The sequence below is a fragment of the Monodelphis domestica genome, chromosome 5, assembly GCF_027887165.1.
Source record: "Monodelphis domestica isolate mMonDom1 chromosome 5, mMonDom1.pri, whole genome shotgun sequence".
NCBI lineage: Eukaryota > Metazoa > Chordata > Mammalia > Didelphimorphia > Didelphidae > Monodelphis > Monodelphis domestica.
This window is the reverse complement of record NC_077231.1, coordinates 234,375,963-234,398,841: the sequence shown is the minus strand read 5'-3', so window position 1 is coordinate 234,398,841 and position 22,879 is coordinate 234,375,963. Positions and strand designations below refer to the sequence as shown.

General features: G+C 40.8%; 1 protein-coding gene across 9 annotated transcripts in view; it reads right to left on the bottom strand.

The window, feature by feature from the left end:
• Positions 1-22,879, bottom strand: part of RBM33 (RNA binding motif protein 33) — a 184,092-nt gene that overhangs the window by 3,603 nt on the left and 157,610 nt on the right. For 7 of the 9 annotated variants that reach the window (XM_007504671.3, XM_007504663.3, XM_007504664.3 and 4 more), the window contains 2 exons: positions 20,049-20,137; positions 12,657-19,551 (listed from right to left, as the gene is read on the bottom strand). The exons of 1 other annotated variant lie outside the window; for it this stretch is intronic. In XM_007504671.3, coding sequence (XP_007504733.1) covers positions 19,503-19,551; positions 20,049-20,137 — 138 coding nt within the window. In that variant the 3' untranslated portion in view covers positions 12,657-19,502. Of the gene's footprint in view, positions 1-12,656; positions 19,552-20,048; positions 20,138-22,879 lie in introns of those variants that run through there. One more of the 9 variants, XM_056799956.1, reaches the window with a different exon arrangement.

Here is a 22,879-nt window from a genome sequence, read left to right as displayed (position 1 = left end):
TTTGGATCCTTTGGGTTCATTTCAAGGAACTAAAGTAAGGATCCCACAGACCAGACCAAGATGGCAAGATAAATGAGGGGTTGGGATGGAGGCGGAGGAAGAGGGCTAGGAACCCTGGAGAATAGAAGCCAAATGCACACAAACAGGATCATTGTCAAGAGGTGCACTATGTGTTTTCAGATGTAAATAAAGCTCATAAAAGAAAGGGGCAGCTAGGTGGCAAAGTGGATGAAATGATGGGTTTAGAGTCAGAAAGACTCATCTTCCCGAGTTCAAATCCAGCCTCAGACACTTATTTAGCTGTGTGACCCTGGACAAGTCACTTAATCCTGTCTACCTCAGTTTCCTCTTATAGAAAATGAGCTAGATAAGGAGATGGCAAAACCATAGGAATGTTGCCAAGAAAACCCCAAATGGGGTCATAATGAGTTGGACGTGAGTAAACAACATGGGACTGAGACTCAACATCTAAGAAAAAAACAAGAAGAAAATATCCTACATTCAATGCCCCAAATGGAGAAAATATTAAATAGTAAGTTAAAGGTAAAAAGTGATTCCTAAGGTGTCTATGACCAATTATGATAAATTATCATTAGTAATAAGTTGGAATCTATATAGCATTTTAAGGTCTGCAAAGCATTTTATATATATTACCTCATTTGATCCTTACAACTGCCTCTAAGATGGAAGGGAAGGGATGAAAGAAGGAAAGAAAAGAAGGAAGGCAGGAAGGCAGGGAGGAAGGAAGGGAGGGAGGGAGAAAGGAAGGAAAGAAGGAAGGAAGGGAGGGAGGGAGGAAGGAAGGAAGGAAGGAAGGAAGGAAGGAAGGAAGGAAGGAAGGAAGGAAGGAAGGAAGGAAGGCAGGCAGGAAGGAAGGAAGGAAGGAAGGAAGGAAGGCAGGAAGGCAGGAAGGAAGATTAAGATGAGAAATCTTTAGATGTTGCTCTGTAGATTTTTGATCCATTGATGACATAGACATCTTTAAAGAAATCTAGAGCTGCTTGGGATTTGCAATAGTGTAAAGTGCATTTTTCTTAGTTAGAGAACATAATCTCTCCATGCCTTAGTTGTAAAATAAGGAGATTGGAACTGATGGCCTCTGAGGCGCCTTCCAGCTCTAAAGGACTCATCGGCTAGTGTTCTTGCCTTGACCAGGGATGTTAGGAGGCTCAAATCAGATGGTAGAAGCACAAACAGTCCCAAAGGACAAAGGGCTCGACACCTGTAAGTAGTATTCTTTCCTTTAAGGCTGATGCCATGGGAAATAACTGAACTCTCCTACCACTGTTCCTTGGGGGTCCACCTTGGAGACAGTATATCAGGTTGAGAAGACACCACGGAGTTGAGAGTAAATACAAATAAATCCTCATGGAGGGACAGTGATTCTAAGACAGAAAGGAAGAGATTTTCTAAAATTGCTTAAAAGAACAGACTAAATTGGGCAAGCTACTGCACAGACATTGAGAATGGTTTTCCTTGAATCTTATGAGTAGTCAGACCTTTGCCAAAGTCAAGGTGCCTGATAGCACAATGGATGCAGGGCAGCTAGGTGGCACAGTGCATAGAGTGCCAGGCCTGGAGTCAAGATATCTTGAGTTCAAATTTGGCCTCAGAAACTCAAAAGTTGTGTAACCCTAAGCAAGTAATTTAACCCATTTGCCCTAGTTTCCTCATCTGTTAAATGAGCTGGAAAAGGAAATGACAAACCACTCTAGGATCTCTGCCCCACAAAATACCCAAAGGGGGTCACAAAGATTCAGACAGGATGGAAAAGTGGCCCAACAATGAGGATGACAAAACACAAAGAACTCTGAGCCTGAGACCTTGGACAAGTCACTCATCCTCTGTTTGCCTCGGTTTCTTCAGCTAAACATGGCAATTATAATAGCATCTACCTCCTAGGATTGTTGTGAGGGTCCAATGAGATAATATGTGGAAAGCATTTACAAATGTGCCTAGCACATAGTAGGTGCTGCATAAATCCCAGCTGTGATTTCTATAAATTGCTATTGTAGCTGTGTGAGGGTCTAATGTCTGAGCACAGAATAATAATTTGGAAGAGTTTTATGGTCATTTAAGAGGTCACCTTCCCAATTCCCTATGTAAAACATGAATTCCCCCCACTACCCCCCACCCTTCTGAATATCTTTGAATCTTCTAGAATGCTCCCAAGGTCAGAGAACTCCTTGCCTCTCTGAGCATCTCTACCTATTCTGGAAGGCTCTATTGTTTAGAAATCCTTCCAAACCCACTTCCCTATAATTTCCATCAGTCAGTCTTACTTCTGCTTTGGGGAGCCAGAAAGAAAATGCTAAGGACCTCTTCCATTCCATGGAAGCCCTCCGAATACTTGTCGAGTTATGCTGTTCCCCCTCACTTCTCCTCACCTTAGTAAACATCCTCAGTTCCATTCAAGGGATGCCTCAAAAAGAAAAGGCAAACTCTTCCGACAGGTACCTGCCTCCAACCTACCTTTCTAGCCTCATTTCAGATTATTTTCTGCCCCAAACCTGACTTGCTCCTCCTTCCCATCAGCATTCACCCAGCTGGTCATCCACCATGTCTGAAATGGACAAGACATTCTATCTTTCCCTCTTCAAATATTTATTTTCTTTTGAGGGTCAACTCAGCCATTTCCTCTGCGATCCTGTTACTGGTTATCACTCTCTTTCCTCAAATTACTTGTCTGGGCAGATGCTGGATCTCCTAACTAGACTGTAACATCTGAGAGCTGGGACTGCCTCATTATGAGCATAATTGTGAACCAAGTTAAGTCATTACATAATCAGGCTTGAATTGAATGTCCTCAAGTCCCATCACGGTCCTCATTATTCTCTTATGGACAGTTTATCAAGGAAATCCCCAAAATGTGGTCCAGGGCAGGGGTAGAGGGAAGGGGTAGAGGGAATGGGAGAGGGGAATGAGGTTTTATTAAGTGCCTCCTGTGTCAGGAACTCTACTCATCACTTTTCTAATTGTTACCTCCACAATTCGGAGGGACTCATGACAAAGAATGCCATCTACCTCTAGAGAAAGAACTGCTGGGGTAGAAAAGCAGATGAAAACAAATGCTTTATCATTTGTTTATTTGGGTCGATGCTTTGGGGTTTGGTCTCATAAGATTACTCTATTACAAAAAGGAATAATATGGAAAACCCAGTGGAATGGTTTCTCAACTCTGAGAGGGAGACAACATGAATCATGGAAAACTTATGCGTAAATTTGTCACTGTAATACAATAAAGGAAAAAGAATCGTTATCTCATTTGAGCTTCATAATGACTACTCTGTAAAGTGGGTGATATTATGAGCCCCACTTTACAGTTGAGGAAATCGTAGCAGATAGAGATTAAATAAATGGCTAGGAAATATCTGCAATTGGATTTGAACTTGGGTCTTATGTCCAAGTCCAATGTTCTACTTACCACTGTAGCTGCCTGTTCTAGTGGATAGATATGGTCTAAACTAGGCAGAGCTCCACACCAATGCTTCCAGTGACAGGTTGGCCACCATGATGAGTCTTGGACTCAACCGTGTTGGAGCAGTGCTGGATTTTGCTAGTTATGACATTATTTCCATACCCCACAAAGATTTGATCTCTCATTTAGAAAAGAGGCTAGAGCGGCTTATTTGAGCACCCCTCCAATAGGATTGCATGTTGTCTCCTCTGTCAGATTGTGAGCTGAAGAGCAAGGATTGTCTTTTACCTTCCTTTGAATCCTTAGAATTTAGCCCAGTGCCCAGCACATAGTAAGTGCTATATAAATCCCTATATAAATTGATAAATGTTTATTGACTAACTATACAATTAAGTCATATATCTAACTCCATTTCCCCCCAGAATCACCCCCACCATGTTTGTAGTGGCACACATTTTCAGTCCAAAAAGTCAGTATCTATACTTAAAAATATATATACCCAAAAAAACCCATCACCAATGGTACCCCTACAATTTACAAACAAATAATATCATTTCCTTACCTCCTGAAGGCTGTGGTGAGAATAAAAGGGGAGGGCTGAATATTTTTGGAGGAGGTTATGAGGTATAGTAGAATTTATACTGAATTTAGATCCAGTGAACTCAGAATGGAGATATTTTTTCACTTTCCTTATGTTTCTCGCTTTTTCTTTATTCATTTATTTTCCAATATGTCTAATATAAAAATACATTTTATATGACTTCATGTGCATAATGGACATAGTGTTGCCTTCCCAGTGGGTAGGGGAGGGATTCAAAGGAGAGAATTTAGAAATTTAAAAAAGTTTTTAAATGAATATTAAAATAAATTTTTAAAATTTAGGTCCAGCATCTTGGTTCAAATTCCCAGCGCTGCTATTTAATACCTGAGTGACCTTGCTTGTAAATAGTTAATATTAACTAAGCATCTAACCAATGATTTTGGGAGATGATCTATTAAAGAGACCCAGTTCAGGAAGGAGCCCATATTCTATGGAATTTAGTCAACAATTATTAAATGCCTACTGTGTGCTGAACCCTGACATAAGCCCTAGATTTGGTTCCCAAAAATCTATAAGAAGGAAAGATTTCTATCCCCTATCCTTCTCAGGCATGATCTCCCTGTCCCTAATTCTCAAAATAGGAAATACATTTCCAAAATCTAAAGTTCTGTGGGGACTCTGAGAGAAAAGAGTGAGAGGGGAAGGGGACAGAATGGGACTGGGCTCCTATGGTATGGGGATTGTAGAGATGCCCCGATCCCCCTAGCAAGGCAGGTGCCAGGCAAAGATTTCAAGAGAGGCATGGCTCCTCCCTGGCTGCCAAGATCATCAGGGCCCCCTGCAGTCCCATTTGCAAATCCCCCACTCTCTAGGACAAAAGAGGCCAGCTGAACGCCTCCCGGCCTCAATAAGCCCCTGGCACCCATTCCAACACCCATTTCCATCTCCCAAGTCAGAAAGGCTTCCTGAGAGAAGGAGGATCTGAGGGACAGAAGGAGAGAGCCAGTGCCGGTCAGCTTTGGGAGGCACGGAGGCTGGAGGCCCATGGACTCGGTCCATGCCAAGAAACTGGAGGCAGATGGAGCTTGGCTAAAAGAGGAAGGACTTTCCTTTGAGGCCCTTCATCAGCTGCATTCTCCCTGTGAGGAGGTACTTCACCTCTGTGGAGTGGAGGCAATTACTTCTCACCAATTAGGCTCAATCAGGGCACTATAAACAGCTGGTGGTATGTAGCCGTTATCCTCATTTACAACACTGATGGCCTTTTAGCCTTCACGAGCCTGGAAGCAGACTCCAAGTTCTTCCCCTCCCCCTTGTCAATCGGGAGAATCATAAAAATGTATGAGGACCTGGAGAAAGACGGGATGGGGAGGCTCTGGTGGGGACAGAAGAGGGGGCCAGGAAGGGAACTGGCATCTTGAAATGAGGACAAGAGAGATCTACCACCAGCTGTTCAAAGCTCCGTGATTGAGGGTCTAATTGATTGCGGGTGATTATGTGCCCACTGGGGGAAGGTGAAGTGGGCCCTCCGTCTGGGTGCCCCTGATTATGGCCTGTGGAGCCAAAGACCAAGACGGGTGACAGGTTCAATTGGATCTTAATTTTTTAATGGCTGATAGATGTGTTTTTTCAGGCTTTGAGAGCTGAGAAACATCTGGGGTGGAGTGGGAATGAAGGGGAGGGGGTGAGAGGGAGAAAGGGGAAGAGGGAAGGAAATGGGGAGAAGGGAGAAAGGGAGCCTGAGAGTCCATTTTTCCCCCCACGGCTTCTGTGTGAGCCTGCAGAGGATGAACCCAGGGGGATGGTCCACTGGGAGGAAGATGCCCTGCAGCCCTTGTGGTACTACCAACAGGGAATTTGACTTTGGGCAATGGCAACCCCAATGGAAGCATGCTTGTCTTTCAAAACCCAGTGCCAACCCCATCTCTTCTAACCATCCCAACCTTTAATGGTGTATCTTCTCCTTCTCTGAACCCTTTCCACCATTCATCTGTTGTACCATTCATGGAGTACTTAGCATAGACTGCCTGATGTGACCGGTGATCTCCTCATGTGTGTCAATGATGTGTCAATGGGTGGCCTACACACATAAACTGATATACGCCATCAAGTATTCATATACACAAAATAGATTCCATGAGATCAGATCACCTTTAGTGGATCAGATGATGTTTTTAAGCCCTAGAAAGTCTTCTCCCCTATTCTAAATCATTTCCCCAGGTCCCCTTCATTTCTCCCCTCTCCCAGCATTCTCTGCTACCAATCATAACGACAGCTCCTATTTGTATATTTTCAAAGTTCTGTCTGTTCCATGATTCTTTGAAGTAGTGTGAGATTTAAAATGGTTGGAGTCTTAAACTGTAGTGATTAAAATAGTGGTAGATATAAATTGTGATAGATGTAAGAGAGGGTGAGTAAATTTGACCGCAGAAATATGTTTCACTACAGTGTCTTGGGTTTTAAAATCAAATATAAGGTGGTCGCCAGGGAAATATTCCCAATTATTCAAATACCCAAGTCAATTGGGTTTTATAGAGATTTTAATTAACAATACAATGAGTAATCAAAGAGAGAGAGAGTAAGAAAGGAATAAGTATGAAAGGCCTCAAGCCAATATGGCCTAGACCTGAGTCTTAAAAGGGAAAATCAGTCAGTTTTTAACACTCACCACAAGGTCTGACTAAACAAGGATTCTAGTAACACCAGGCCAGCGTCCTTCCTCAAAGAGTCTTCCAGCCAGAGATTGTTTCAAAGGAATCTCTCAAGAGCCTCCAGAGCTCCTATCCCAGAGGGACAGAGTCCCTCAGAGGAGCTCCTCAAGGAGCTCTCCTTCAGAATGAGAGTCAGAAATCCTGATCCTCAGAATGAGTCTTCTCAAAATGAGCTCCCTCAGAATTAGATCCAGCTCTTCTCTGAGCTCTTATTTTTAAGGGCAAAATATCCTATGTCACCTCCCCTAAGTCCTTACATCTACCAATCACTGTAGATGTTTCTAAAGGACCGCCCATTTTGAATTCACAGCTAAGTAGTTTTAATCTCTTTAGTAAGTCAGAAAAAAATGCTGCTGTGTCAACAAATTTCATTAAGAAAAAACCTCTGAATAAGTTATCACCCTTTTAGGTTTAAGTAGTTTACAAGTTGCCCCACCTTTATAGGTACTTAGTATCCCATTGTATCAATTCTAAAACAGTCATGACTCAAAGAACTTCCTGTCCTTTCCATAAGCATGGGTCAAAGCACTTTTCATTGTTCTCAAGGAGCTCTCTGTCCTAAAGCAATCCTAAGTAGGGTGGAGTAGGGATATTCCCAAGGCAAGGAGCCCTCACATTCAAGTAGAATTCTCACTATCTGCTAGGGAATTTTTTTAAGTAGAAGATTCCCAATGGGGGAAACCCCTAACATTCATAAGTCTAAGAAATTTTGAGGTTTACAGTAGGTAGGGTGAGGGCTATGATCCCCATTTTACAGATATGGAAACCAAGGACCTTGGTCTTGCCCATGGTTCCACAGCTTGTTGAGTGTTGAAGATAAGATTCCAACTTTGGTCTGTTGACTTTAATTCCCATTGCTCAATCTGTCTCGAAATAATCCCTGCTCTTGTGAGCTTCTAAATATGTTCTATAATAGCCCTAGAAGAAAGGAAGGCCACCCCTCTTCCAAAGAGTTCCAAAAGAACTGAAATTTATGGAAGAAATCCAAGTGGAGGCATGCGTATATGGTCATGGTGGTTCATGGTCTCTTATTTGGCAGTCCCAAGCCTTCCATGAAGGGGCCAACCTCCTGGGGAAGACTTCTTAAACTGGGTTGTAAACCCAACAGAATAAAGGGTTGTCAACTTTTAGGATATGCTGTATTGAGTCAGAGCCATAGAATGGGAGAACTGGAAGGAGTTTTAGCCCAATCTTCATTTTATAGAGGAGGAAAATGATAGATCAGTCCCTCTCAGACTTTTGAGCAATCTCTTCCAAATTATTAATTGTCCCCTGGGTCTGGGGATAGAAAGACAAAAAGAAACAGTCTCTGCCCTTAAAAGAAGCTTCCATTTTAATGGGGCAGACTACATGCACATAAATCCACATACTTAACATAAAAATGTAAAATAAGACAATTTGAGGAGTGAGATGGAGAAGGGAGAAGGCATGAGCAGCTGCCAGCTGTGGACTCAGGAAAGGCTTCTTGTAGAAGAGATTTCTCTACGAAATCTCTCCTATGAAGTACCAGGACCTGCTCCACATGAAACAACTGTGGTCATTTGCTATAGCCCCATTGTTTTTTTGCCCAGACTTCCAAGTGCCTTCCCTCTGAGTTTACTTCCAATCTACCCTTTGTGTCTTGTTAAGTGCATGGTTATTTACATGTTGAACAGAAGCTTTTTGAGGGCATCAGAGGCTGTTTGGCCTTTCTTTGTATTCCCAGGACACAGTTCAGCAGTTTTAGTTGGGTCCAACTCTTCGTGACCCCATTTGAGATTTTCTTGGCAAAGTGGTTTGCCATTTTCTTCTCTAGCTCATTTTATAGACAAGGAAATTGAGGCAAACAGGGCTATGTGGCTAGTAGGTGTCTGAGGTCAGATTTGAATTTGGGAAGATGAGTCTTTCTAACCCCAGCCTGGCACTTGATCCACTGTGCCTCCTGGCAGCCCACGTAACACACAGCAGGTGCTTAATAAATGTTAACTTGCTGACCTGCCTCTGAAATGGATGTGTGCATGACAGGAGTAGGGATTCGAGAATAGGGAACGAGAACCATCCTCTCTGGTCCTGCCTCATCCTGGGTCCCAGAATCCAACTTTGGGATTCTCCAGGCTCCCAACAAACATAACAGCCACCCACTTCCCAAGTCAGTCTCATGTTCCTCCTCATCTCTGGCTGTTCAAACTTATCTTCTTCCAAGGCTAGCTCGCCCAGGCATCTTTCTCCATAAATTCTTTCCTTTTCTTGCTGGGCTTAACATGATCTCTCCCTTATCAATGGGTTTTCTAGCTCTTCTTCAATACATCACATTCTTTCTTGTTTGGGGATTGTCTATCTTTCTCCCTTCCCAAACCCACACTCTTTCCCCCTCTACATAGCCTTTAATACCTAGTTGGTGCCTTGCCTAGAGTAAAATAGATTTAGAGCAGTGGGAGGAAATGAGGACCTATGGTGGCTAAATGATTTGAGCAGGGTCACCCAAGGAATGTTGGAGCCAAAATTTGAACTCAGATCCCTCTGACTCAAGATTCAATGTATTTTCTACTAAGTTCAGTAGTGTAATTAATGAAGCAAATGAAATAAATAAAAGGTACTCGGATCCTCTGACTCAAGAACCATTCAGGAGTTTAACTAATAAAGCAAAAATAAAATAAATAAAAGGTATTTGGGTCCTCTGACTCAAGAACCAATGTATTTTCTACTAAGTTCAGCAGTGTAATTAATGAAGCAAATTAAATAAATAAAAAGGTAATGCATACAATTGTTGACTTCTCTATGATGAACTCTGACTCCTTTGGTCTCAACTCTGAGCCACAGCCAATGCTCAATCCTGCTACACCTGACTCTGATTCAGGCTGGATGGTCAAAGAAAATTGAGTTAGTCTGGTTTTGCTTTGTTTTGGAAAATTAACAGACTAAATAATGATCTGGATTTGTTCATTCATTGAAGGGGGCGGGGGGGAGACTTGCTTGATTCCTGCCTTAATAAAGAATAGAGATATTTCGCTGGGGATCCAGCAAATGATCAGTTTGGTGCAGTTTGGGTTCTCTTCAGGTCCCTGTTCCTGACTCAGGCCATCAAGTATTTATTGCACTTTTTGATAGGCTGGTTCCTGCTAGATGCCCCAGGGGACAGAGGTGTATACGACACGACTCCTTTCCTTAAAGAGGATCCACCCAAATGTTCTGGAAAGGTGTCAGCAATGACAGTGAGGGACTACCTAAAATAAAAGTCAGGGGGTACTTGCATGACTAGGTGGATTAGAGAGCCACAGCTAGAGAGGGGTGACCCTAGACAAGTCACTTAAACCTCATTGTCTAGCCCACACCACTCTTCTGCCTTGAAGCCAATATTTAGCATCAGTTCTAAGGTGGACGGTAAGGGTTTTGTTTTTGTTTTTTCAAAGAGTATCAGAAACACCAAACCCTGTTGTCTCCCCTATTAGAATGTGAACTCATTGAGGGCAATGGACTTTCTGCCTTTGTTCCCCAGCCCTTAGCACAGAATCTGGCACCTAGGAAGCGCTTAACAAATGCTCATCGACTTGACTGCCTACCCATGGAAAGCCCTACCGACTTAAGCATATGGATGTGGCTTGGTCAGACCAACCCATCCGTGTGAGGTTACAGCACCTGTGGGAGAGTAGATAAAGGCACAAAAAGCATGCTTCCCGGGGTGGTATAGATGGCTTTTAGTGGGTGAATATCCTTGGAAAATCTGTGGCTGCCCCACAGCGTGTCTGGCATTGTCCATCCCTGGAGCCTGAGCACTTCCAGGGCTGGGATACAGATGGAGTCTATCTTAGCAGGGGAGCAAAGTGGTGATGTGTACCGTGCACTGAACCAGATTAAAATGCAGTTGGGAAATGTTTAACAAAATAAATTAAAACGCAACTTTTATGTTCATTTGTGGTTGTCTCAGTCAACATTCAACAACAGGAACCCGTTTTTGTTTGACACCACTGTCCTAAGGTACCAATCCCTGCCTCTAATCACTTCATCTTTCATTGTTGGGATAGCAAACAATCTCTAGTTATATATTTGATGGGGGAAAAAAGGCTTCTAGGATGGTTCAGGAGCTATCACCTTAGAAAGCCTGACTGCCACTTCAGTCATTTTCAGTCAAATTCAGTTTGACAGGCATTTTTGGTAAGTCTAATTAATTAGAAGCAAGGTAGCATGGAAGAAGGCAAAGTGAAAGAAGATGGTTGATATCTAGTGGGGTGACAGGAAAAATCATGGCAAGATATGAAAGTGAATGAGCATTTTTAATGAATAAATGGCCATCCCAATTAATCTCTGAAATAGGACTCAAAGGAATTTTTTGGTAACTCAGGTGATATAAAAGAGAAAAAAACATTCATCACATCTCAGAAGAAGCCAATAGCTGTTGCTTTGAGATCTACTCTATGATTGCTACAAGGTTTTTAAATCTCTGAGGCTCATTTCTAAGATATATGGCAGAAGAATTGTTTCTAAAGACTCTAGGAAGGTTCTGAAGGAATCTTTTCTGTCTCTGTCACTCACTTTCTAGAAATAATGTACACTTGGGGAAAGTATGTGTACCTTACTTGATGTGTAACTCTTCAGCATGGACCAAGTTTGGAGGAATTCCTGAAATGTTCATTTTCTCAAACATTTCTGTCAAAATGACGTTGTGAAATGAACTCAAAATCTATTTCCTTACTTTTTAATGGTATATTTGAGGATTCCATTAGAAAGGAAATACAGCAGATGAGTTATGCCCACAAGATGCAGTGCTAAAGGATAAAGGCATTAACACACACACATACTGAATTGCAATCTCTTTGGTGTCAGGGAAAAGAGAAGGGATCATATTTCCTTCCTTTTGGTAGAGAAAGTTGGGGGACTTCTCTACAGATATGAAATAATGTCTCTATTCTTAGATGTTGACACTTTGGTTAGTTTTACTTAAAATTTTCTTTAATACAAGGAAAGATTCAATGGAAAGAGAAGAGAATATTGGAAAATATTCTTCTGTAAAAGAAACAAGGATAAGTAAACTAGTTGAGGGGAAAATCCAGGGCTATCAGAGCCTAATCATTAGGGCTTAAAAGGCAGACAATTAGATGAACAGGAATCCCCATTGGAACATACCTGATGATAAGATGCTTGTTCAGCCTTTACTTCAAGATTGGTGATGAATGAATTTTACCTACTAATTATTAAGAACTTTTTTATTATCAAGTCTAGAACTGTCTCGGCAATTTCTATCCATTTTTCCTGGCTCTATCCCCTGGGAGATAAAGAAAAAAAGTCTAACTCTTATCCACGTGACAACTCTGCAAATTCTTGAAGACAGTTTGATGTTCTATCCTCCCTGGTCTTCCCATCTCTAGACTGAACACCCCCAGTGTTTTCAGCTTTCATCTGGTATGGACTCAAAGTTCTTCTTCATACTGTCTGCCCTCCTGAGTTGCTGCCTCCTTCCTCCATCAAGAGCTTTTGGGATACTGTCATCTTAAATTAGTTGTCCCTCCCAGGTTGATACCATTTGCAAATATGATATGTGAACAAAGAAAGAAAATGAATCTAAACCTTTTAGTAGCACCCCTATATTACGCAATTTAAAAGGGAAAAAAGTGGCTTGCATACCACGTATTGAAGATTCACTCTAATAACTTCAAGAGTCTAGGATGAAGGGAGCTAGGTTGCTCAGTGGATAGAGCCATCTCTCGAAAGAGGTCCTGGGTTCAAATCAGACCTCAGGCACTTCCTATCTGTGTGATTCTGGGCCAAATTAACCCCCATTGCCTAACCTCTTATTGCTCTTTTACCTTGGAACTAATACTTAGTATCATTTCTAAGACAGATGGTAAAGATTTTTTTTTTTAAGTCTAGGATGAACTCAGGAAGTTGCCTATTAGAAATCAGAACATGTAAAGTCCACACAAATGCACAAATACATATTATTAAATGTGTTCTGGGTGCATTCTTGGAAATGAAATGAAAACAAATAAAATGAAAGAAAAAAATGCAAAAATTTCAAAGTGGAAAAATGAACATTTTATTTACATGCCCATCAAGTTACAATATATTCCATTATACACAGTTTTCATTATGAAATCACAAATGATACATGGCTGTACATGATCAACGCTGCCACTGTTACTCTTTACATGTATTCCTTGATAAAATTGGTACAATGGCTAATGCAAGGTGGAAAACACAGTTTAAAAAGGCAACATAATTTTTCTCAAGGGAAGACATCATTTATTTCCGTAGACTTTGTTTGGGAGAAAATACAAAATGGAGGAACCCAGAGGAGAGAGTCAGGGTCATGACAAACTGGTCTCTTTATTTGTAAACTTTCAATGCACGCCCTTCCCCAAAACATAAGCTTCATAGTCCATATCGGAACGGTACCTCTGACGTACATGGTCCCATCTACCCAAATACAGCATGTACAGTGTACAGACATTACAGGTTAGGAAGGATCACAGTCAGTGAAAGTAATAGAGTAAGGTCAAACAACCATCACATCCAGTGGCAACAATATGGCGCACTAATCCTATCCTGAACTCAACAAGAACCAGAGCTCCTACAAAAGGAGAAGAAATAAAAACAAAGAAAATGGGTGAGTCATTACATCTTCATTGTTAAACCTCAGACAACAAGGTCCCTGCTAAGGGACCAATGCACAACCCTATAGAAAAAAGGCAACACTGCAAAATAAGAGAATTGAGCCGTTATCCCCTCTACTCGGTGACCTAGAGAAATCAATTAAGAGTGGAAACCTGTCAAAGCAATAGGTTTAGATGAATACACTTCAATACGGCACATCAAAATTAAGAGCATCATTTTTGTTCAAATCAAGGGTGGAGAGACCTGGGTGGTAGGGAAAAATGATTTGTAACTGAAAAGAAGCAAGAATGCAGGGTGAATGTGAAGCAGGCAGAGGCGGACAGATGAGGGGAAGGACTATGATAGTGAGGCCTGATGAAAGTGAAATGCACCCAAGTCATTTCAGAATGGAGTGAGGGGCTAACAGAATGGCCAGTTTCAGCAAAGAAAGGGAAAGATGGCGGCCAAGAAAGGGAGAAACATGAAAAAGGAGGAGACTTGTCAAGCTCACCCAATGAATGTTAGTGAAATAGCAAAGATGATTACAGAGAAGTCCAGAATGGAAAAAGTAAAAACAAGTGGGAATAAGCCAGAATTCTTGCCTTCTCTTTGGTGTACCTGCAAATGAAGTAGGGGAGTTATAATTCTAGAAGCAAAAATCCTAAAGGGTGGGGGTGGGGGGAAATGGGGATTAAAAATTCTGGATCCCACACCTGTGAAAAGCAAAGCTGAATTATTAATGCAAGTTGCTATTTTATTTCATATAAAAAGACAAAACAAACAAAACCTCTAAACATCAATTATCCCTATCCTCCAAACTAAATTATATATATGTATATATGTATCTTTAAGAAACTATTAAAGTATCTACCTGACAAAATTCTGTAAAGAAAGTGAAATCTGATCACAAAAATATACCTTATAATTTTTTTAAATTAAAAACTACCTTTTATTAAAAAAAAAAAGCCTATCAAATGACTTTTAAAAAGCTGGGCTTATTGAACATATTCAATTTGAAATCTACATCATGATTTCTCCTCCAATATTGTTACTGAGCTTAAATGGGCCCATCACATTTTTCAGAGGTTACTTTATTCTCTACCCAACTTGCTAAAATTAATATCATCAAACCAAATCAAAATGACTCAATGACCCCTTTCCATTTCATCTGGTCAGATGTGAAAGGAAAATTTAAATCCTCAAACAGAAAGCTCTGGTGCCTGTGCTCAGAGCATAAAATACTTCTCACCCAAAACAAGAGCAGAGAAATGTTGAGTGGATACCCTAAAACATTCTCTACAAAAAAGCTAAGTGAAACAGATGATCCTTCCCAACCATATTATACCCTAAGAAGTTGGTATACATGAGGATCCAATATGAATCAGTGTTTTTGTTTTGTTTTTACACAATACCATGGGTTTATATGTAACTAATACGTGTTAGTCACATTTAAGATTAAAAATTAAATAGGTTACAAAATACCTTACAGAAAATCCTTAGGATTTAATACTGAATTAAGGTTAGATACCTTTGGCAAATTCATATTAAAAAATGTTCAAGATAACATTTCATTCACATTAAAAAAAAAAAGTTGAGGTCACACTGGAGAGTTTTCCCCTAAAAGCAGCTGTACTATTTGTACTTTGATTGGTGTTCTGTCCTTATATTGTATCTCTGGTCCCATTTCCCCTTCCTTATCCCATCCTCCTACCCCTGGAAGTTATTTTGAACCACTTTATTCAGAGTTGTTGATTTTTTTTAAGTACCCAAAACACCCTCAAGTTTTCTATTGCAAGAAAAAAAATTTTTTTAATTCTGCTTTGAAGAATTAAAGCAAGAGTTTAATCTAAAAGTGAGTATCTGAAAGCCAGAACGGAATCCTCTAAGTAGAAAAAGCAGAGAAAAGAAACACTAGGCTACTGGAAGAGATAATGCAAAAACTACTGTGGAGGAGATATCAAGGATCAAAAATTATGACACTTACTTGTTACTTTTAATACACAAAAATCAATTGGCCTATTTCTTATTAACATGTAGTGGAATGCATGGAGTTGGGAATGGGAATGGGTAAGGGTGAAGAATGGGCTCAGAAAACTAGCCATAAATAAAGCTAAAGAGGTTTCTAATATACTCAAAAGCATAGAAAAGAAAGTGCTTCAGACAGAAAAAAAATGCAGTCTTGTTTCCCCCAATGCCACAAAGATGACAATGCCCCATCTATGCCGAAGCATCGGTGAACATGGTGAGCTTACCTTCCAATTCAACAAAACAAACAAACAAACCAACAAACAACAGAACAACAAAAAAACAAAACAAAGCAAACCAAAGTGAGATGGAAAACAAACTCTGAAACCTGACCTTGGTAAGACAACCCTTCTGGGAAACAGAAGAGCTCTGGGCTTGAAACCTTGTTTATAATCCAACCTGGGCCCAAAGTGTAAGCACTTCATTAAATAATTCTGTTAGAAACCCTGACACGTGGGGGGATCCAATTAGTCAGCTGGAGCCCTCTACATGGTGGCGTGCTAATTGGGACAAGAATTGAGTACATTCATTCCATTTCTGTTTGTTACCTTAAAATACCAGTCCGTAAAGATTTCTCAATTTCTTTGGGTGTTCTCAGGAACCTGTTTTCTAAAGCTGGCTTTTTAAAAACCTTTTATTCTAAATACCTGATTTAGCATTTCACAGAATTCTGTGAGATTTCTTTCTCCTACTCCCTATCCCCTCTTTATGCACGTTCCCCAGTGTCTTAAATACTAACACTTTCTGTTCTTATCATCAAAACTCAATGTCTTTAAAAAAGAAAAAGAAAAAAAGAAAAAAAAAGGTTGAGCACCATGACCAGTAGGATGACGACCTATTATAGAGTCTCAGAATGAAATGACTTTCCATCTGGGCTTCACACACACGCAAAAAAAAACCCCTCACAACATAACAAGAACCATCTTCCCCATTCTTGTGTGCATAAATGGTTCAACCCAATAAAATCCAGTTTACCTATGAACTTCATAAATGGTTTGTGCACCAAGGGGAAAATGTTGCAAAGTTTCTTTCAGAGGAAAAAAAAAATAGTGGTCCCCTCCCCCAAACCCCAAAGGAAGAATTTCCCAGAGCACAAGGTCAAACCAAAGCTATTGGACAGGTTTGCTTATTAGAGGTAAGGAACAGCACAAGACCAAAAACAAGGCAATACCAAAAGAAAAGGGGGAGAAAATTGGTTCCACATAATCACCTACTGTATTGACCGAATGAGATATAGCGGTATTAATTCCTAGTTGGTTTTAAGCTTCTGGATTTTGTGAACAAATAATACACAGGTCAGGATAAAAGTATTGACTTACTACCGTCTTTATAAAAATCGAAGATACACACAAAAAACACATCCACATTTATGGAACGGTATCCATTCAACTTTGATATGACAACACAAAAAACTAACAAATAGCTAAGAGGTTGCTGAATAATATCCATCTTGAATCACATTTTAATTTTAAAGGGTCCATATTTACAGAGTAGTTAGATGCAGTGGCTTGCATTCTGCATCTCCCTTTAAATGCATGATAAAGAAAAGAACAAAGATAATGGTTGCTACAGATCTTCCAAGAGGGTGACGTTTAGGGGAGTTGACTTAAAACGCTAGATACACTCCAAAAATGAAAACTTACATCGCTTGCTAATTTGGTTTTCCCTTCTCCTTTGCTTTTGGGGGAGAAACCACCACTCGGAACTGAACCTTTCATCTTGCTCTATGCCAGGAGAACTCATCTGCATTTGGTTGGGTAGTGATCCTAACAAACATTTCAATAAAGACCCAGATTTATTCTATTAATGACTTTATTTTGGGAGAAAATCATATTTAAAAAACCAACAACAAAAAACAGCTCATTTATGGAGATGTGCGTGATCATCTGCCCATACCTAAAATACCCAGATAATGAAAAAAGCAGACTTGAAAACAACTAGGAAATCTGTCAGTATGTTCCCTTTTCAGTTTTATTTTCATTGGTGACTAAAAAAAGCCTGCTTATAAGCTACTTACTGACTTGGGGAGGCAATGTCCAGATTTTTTATTTCAAGGCCAAGTAAGCAAGGAAAAAAACATTTTTTTTTCAATTATCAGGAAACATCAACACTGATTTTTCACTGAGGCCAGGGGCTCACCAAATCCCCAACTCAACCTCTTGTTCCCATCAAAATAAAGCTTGATAAAATATAAGCCAGCCCAGGCTTAACGTGAGTGGACTGCAAGTTTTTAAGTTGCTCCTACCTAAACATATTCCTTTTACGTAGCTCTCTGGGCATTGGGCTAATGGGCTCGGGCTCTCTTTAGTGTTATTGAGCATCCGTTTGGAGAAAGATGTGACTGAGATGGGAATCGACAGCTTGTTCCGGGTGGAGTAAGGCCCCACGCCTGGTCTTTCACGTGGAAAAATTATGGTAAAAGCAGCAAAAAAAAATCAGGACTTTTACGGACCCCTGCCAGGGCTAGGATTCGGAGCATCTTAGCTGATCAAACTAAACGGGACCCACATTAGTAGCAGAGGCAGTGAACTAAATACTAAATTCCCTTTTGAGGGAGAAATTCTACTCCTAGGATGCCATCTGGGTTAGGGACTCTCGAGGCTGGGATGTAAATTTTTAGACAAGCCGTCATTAAGAAATGAAAAGTTAAGACTACTTCCCAGACCTAAACATAACATGATGTTCTTTCAGAATCAGCTTTATTGAAAGACTCATCAAGGTCTAAAATATCATAATCTCAGGATTTAGCTTTCAAAAAAATTTATTTGGTAACTTAATTTGAAAGGAAATACAAAATCTATACTGTGAGAAAACGTGACAAAGACTGTGTGAGCTTTTTTCTCCTCTAAAAAAGGATACAAGGCAGAAAGAATCACTCACGTTTGGGAGATTCTACACAGTTTGACCCTTTTGCCAGGTATCTTGTGAACGTACTCAAATACACGGAGTTTCTACTTCTCTTATGTGATAGACCTACAAATGTGATTTTAGTTAAGTATAAAATCTAATTCAAAAGCCCCTCAGACTATCTGCTCTAAGAGTTTAGGTCCCCGCTATAATATTTATCCCAAATAATAAATATCTTTCACAAAATATGGGAGCAAAGATGGAACTAAGGCACTTTCTCAAGGTTTAGCCAAAATTAACCTGAACAGAGCTTGCTCCTTTTTTTGGGGGGGGGGGGGGGGAGAAAAAGTAAATTTCTCATCAAAAGGAAACAGACCCAAATTATTTAATAAAAGAAATCTGAGTGGGGGGAACCACAGCCTGGGAGGTGTTAGGTACGCCACACAATAATCACTAATTTGGTTATCTTTGTGTGGATTACACTGCCCACGAAAATGGTCTTTGCTGTTAAATCTAATTAATGGCAATGCATGCCAAGACCTTCCCCAAAAGATATGATAATAATCACAATAGTGACTAGCAGTGTTATTCCCCCACAGTGTTCAAACTTACAAAAGAAGTGGAGAGTCCTAGTAAAGAGCCAGTTTGGGGCCAGCAAATGAAGTTTTAAAATGATTCTTTTTTAAGCCTATTTAACTCTAGGATTGAGAATGGGGTGAGAAAGATTCTACTAGGAACAGAGAATGCAAGGCTGGGTTTTGAGTTATCTACATGAAAGAGAACCTGTCTCTTCCACGGGTAGAACTCCCGACCCAACACCTCAAAGCCCTTTAAGGCTACGCAAATACCAGATCGATCCCCCCAATTTTTGATCTAGAGTTGACATGCACCTTCTGAGGTCTAAGAAGAATCAAATGTGTATTAAAGAAAATTATTTTCTATTCTACACTGAAGATAAGAGCAACCATTATCAAATATTCTTTGCTAGTAAAAAATATCTTTAGGATGGGGGACATGTTAATGTTCTTTCTTCAATCCAAGTCACTGTGATCGCACAGTCTGATTTTGAAGAACAAAGTCTACATGCATCGTAAGCACTTAAAAAAATGAAAAAAAAAACAACGAAAAAAAATATGAAAAAACCAAAACTATAGTTCCTTGTGGCTATGACAGGACAGGGAGCAAGTGGACACCAAACTCCTATTGGCTTCTGGGTCCTCTAAGTTCGGCTTTTCTTGGCATCCATCGTGCTTTTGGCAGCTCCAGACCACAGTTAAGCAAGATTGTAGACTGCCAAGTTCTTGGCTCCCGATGTGACTGCTCCCATCGCCTCTCCTTGGGAAAATTCCACAGTAGTTTCTATAGCATAAGGGTCGGTTACTCTTAGTGGAAATCATTCAACAATCAGTGCCACATTTATGTGGGACAAATCTATCATATGCCTGTGGAAGGTTAAAGAAATGGTCAATTGTCAGTCAACTCTGAGTATCACCAGTAAAGTCACGGAGGCCAAAGAAAGCAAAATTTTAATGGTTGGGCCCTGTGTTAAGAAACCTCGAGATACAAAACCAAACCAAAACAAAACAAAAATCCAAATGTACAAAAAAAAAGAAAAAAAAAGAAAAGATCCAAGTGCGTTTGTTTCCATATTACAAAACAAATTCGGTACATTCATACAAAAGGTTTCGATGACCGGTTTTGGTTTTTGTTGGTTTCTGTTTTCAAACAGTGCACGTCCCCCACCCCCGTCTCACCTTCCCCCCCCTCAAAAGGGAAAAAACCAAAACTCCAGGGGATACACAGCTTTACAGGAACACATCTATTGTGCAAAGCAAAGGAATGGATACAGAGCAGATCACACAAGGAAGGGTGCGAGGTCTTCCCTCCCCCCTTAAACCGTGGTAACTTCAGAGGTTCCACTTAAGAATACGATGGCTACCTGTGGAACTTCTGCTGAAATGCTAAAGCGTGTGCTGGCTCCTTAAACTTCGCGATGGCTTTCCGTTGCTGGGGAAGCATCTGTAAACTCTACATGGGAAGAGAAGAGAGAGAGAGAGATTCTGATGGCATCACCATCCCCACGGACAACGTGACAACAAAAATATGCGACAGATACGCAGACGGGCTCTTTGGGTCTTCTTGGGGCAGTGGGGGAAACTCAGAGAGGCGAAGGGAGGTCCCCGGGATCAGAGAGCCACAAAGCGGCGGCCGGGGGGCACCAGCTGACCCCGGCTCTCCCCCCACCCCGGGGCCACAGTTCTCGGACCCTGGGCACGTCTGGGTTTGGGTTGGGACATGAGGAAAACTGGAAGGCTGGGTCTGCCTTCCTAAGCTCCCTGCGGGGGGCTTTCTGTCCTGGGGAGCTCCCGGGGAAGGAAACGCTGCCCTGGGGCGCCCGGAGAACCTGGGTAAGCTACGTTATGAGGTCTATACTGGCAGAATCTAACTGAGTGTGCGGAGGAAAGACGGATGCTGGTTTTGAGGCCACACAGCCAACCCCGGAGGTTCACTGTCTTTTGAGTTTTGACTCCCGTGTATTTAATTCTTTTGATGGATGTGACTGAGCAACCTGTGTTTTTGTTCTGTTTGATTAATAAATCAAAAGGCAGTGTGGCATAATAGGTAGAGAGCTCGCCTTAGGGCTAGGAAGTTCTGCCTCTGACATATTGTAGCTGTGTGATTTTTTTTTTTTAAATGCTTACCTTCCACTTTAGAATTAATACTATGTATCGATTCCAAAGCAGAAGAGCAATAAGGGCTAAGCAATGGGCATCAAGTGACTTGCCCAGGGTCACACAGCTGGAAAATGTCTGAGGTCAAATTTGAACCCAGGACCTCCCACTTCTAGGCTGAACTCTCCAACCACTGAGATTCCCAGCTGCCCCCTGGCTGTGTGATTCTGATATAACTACATACATATAGATAGATAGACATGCATATATCATATAATATAAAACTAATATAATGCAATGTGTAGTGTTATGTAATATAATGTGTAATATGATGTAATATGGCATAATGTGTGATGTGATGTAATATATTATATATAGTATCCAACTCTCTTACAGAGAAGATTCTGACCCACACTGGCAGGTTATTTCTTCATTCAGGAGATCCTAATATGAAGGATATAATCAATCTGCTATCTCTCTCTCTCCTCAATGACAAACTGTCTTATAATGGTGCCATGGATTGTTTGTGTGTGTGTGTGTGTGTGTGTGTGTGTGTGTGTGTTGGGGGAGGGGTCTATTAGAGAAGGAAGTGAAAATTCTGTTTCTACTCCTAATTATTCTTTGTTTAAAAGCCTGTGATTTAAGCCCATACTAGCTACAAAACCAGTGCAAAAATAGAAATGCACTCAATAACTGTTCAACAAATTACTTTTCTCGTAACGGAGAGGAGTATGACAAGATTTGCTTAACATCAGAAACCACTACAAACCCAAGTCAATATACAGCAATTCTAACTGAAAAGCAAGGCAGATCTTTGACTCCTTAAATTTGAAAGGTCCAAGGATTCGATTTTGTATTGTTACTATGAAATACACTTGAATCAAGAAACTTGCGTTTCAATTAGCTGTACTGAAAATCATTAACACCTAATTGTCTGCACTAAGATAAAAATTGCTCTCAGCAGCTCTAACATGATCATTTGCATGGTTGGTGTGAAATCCTTGGAAAAATTCCTTCTCACCTGGCACTTCCTTATATCAATGGAAGCATAAATTCAGCCCCTTTCTTGCCAACACACTAAGGATCCATTTTCATCTTACTGTCTTTCCAAAGGTCTTTGGTGAGGGCAGTCATAGGATCATGGATTGAAAGGAGGATGAGACCTCCAAAACCATCTAGTCCAACCTCTTTGCTTTACAAATAAGGAAGCTTCCAGAAGGCTGGAAAAGACTGTGGCAAGAGGCACAGTCAAGATTCAGAACTAGACATCTGTCTCTTGCCACGACACTTTGAAAACCCCAAACTAACAAACCTCATGCCCTTGTCCAAAGTGTTCTCTCAGGAATAAATCTGTATTTTCTGAGTTCAGTTGAAAAATAAAAAGATTCTTAGCACCAATGGTCATCTCAAAACTTTCCTTTTGGTTCTCTCTTGCTTCCCAAGGTTTGATGGCTCACCCTCAGCAGATGTTCCTGAATCTCTGTGTCTACCACCCCCCTCTCCTCAGAGTGAAATCTAGGATCAGAGAACTTAGGGCTGAAAGATAGCTTGGAGTTTGATCAGCCCCATCAGATAAGGGAACTAAAGCCCAATGCTTGCAGTCACAAGGTAGTCAGTAGGGTGAGGACCCTCCAGACCTCCTATCTGCCAAACTGGTCCAGTGACTGTCTCTGGACCAGGGGCCCAACTGCCTTTCTGGAAATCTCCCATTTTAATGTGCTTTTATCTCAATCAGACCCAAACGGAGCTCTTCATCTCTCTCCTCTTTATCCTCTGTCCTTCCTCTCAATTTCCTCATCTTTGTGAAGATGACATAAAGATGACAACTTCCATAAAGATGACAACAACAATGGCTAAAGTTGTATACAGCACTTTTAAGAAATGGAGAGATAGCTCTGACAGAGTGCAAAACAGGGTCTTCAGGGCCAGGAAGACCTGGGTTCAAATCCCTTCTCCGATGCTGGCTGGCAAGTCTCTTAACAACTCATTTCTCTGGGTCAGTAGTGTCCAGTTCAAACAGAAATGGAGACTATTAAATCATACTTCAGGATCTATACAGACTGCATATTCACTTAGAAAATAATTTATGTTCTATTAT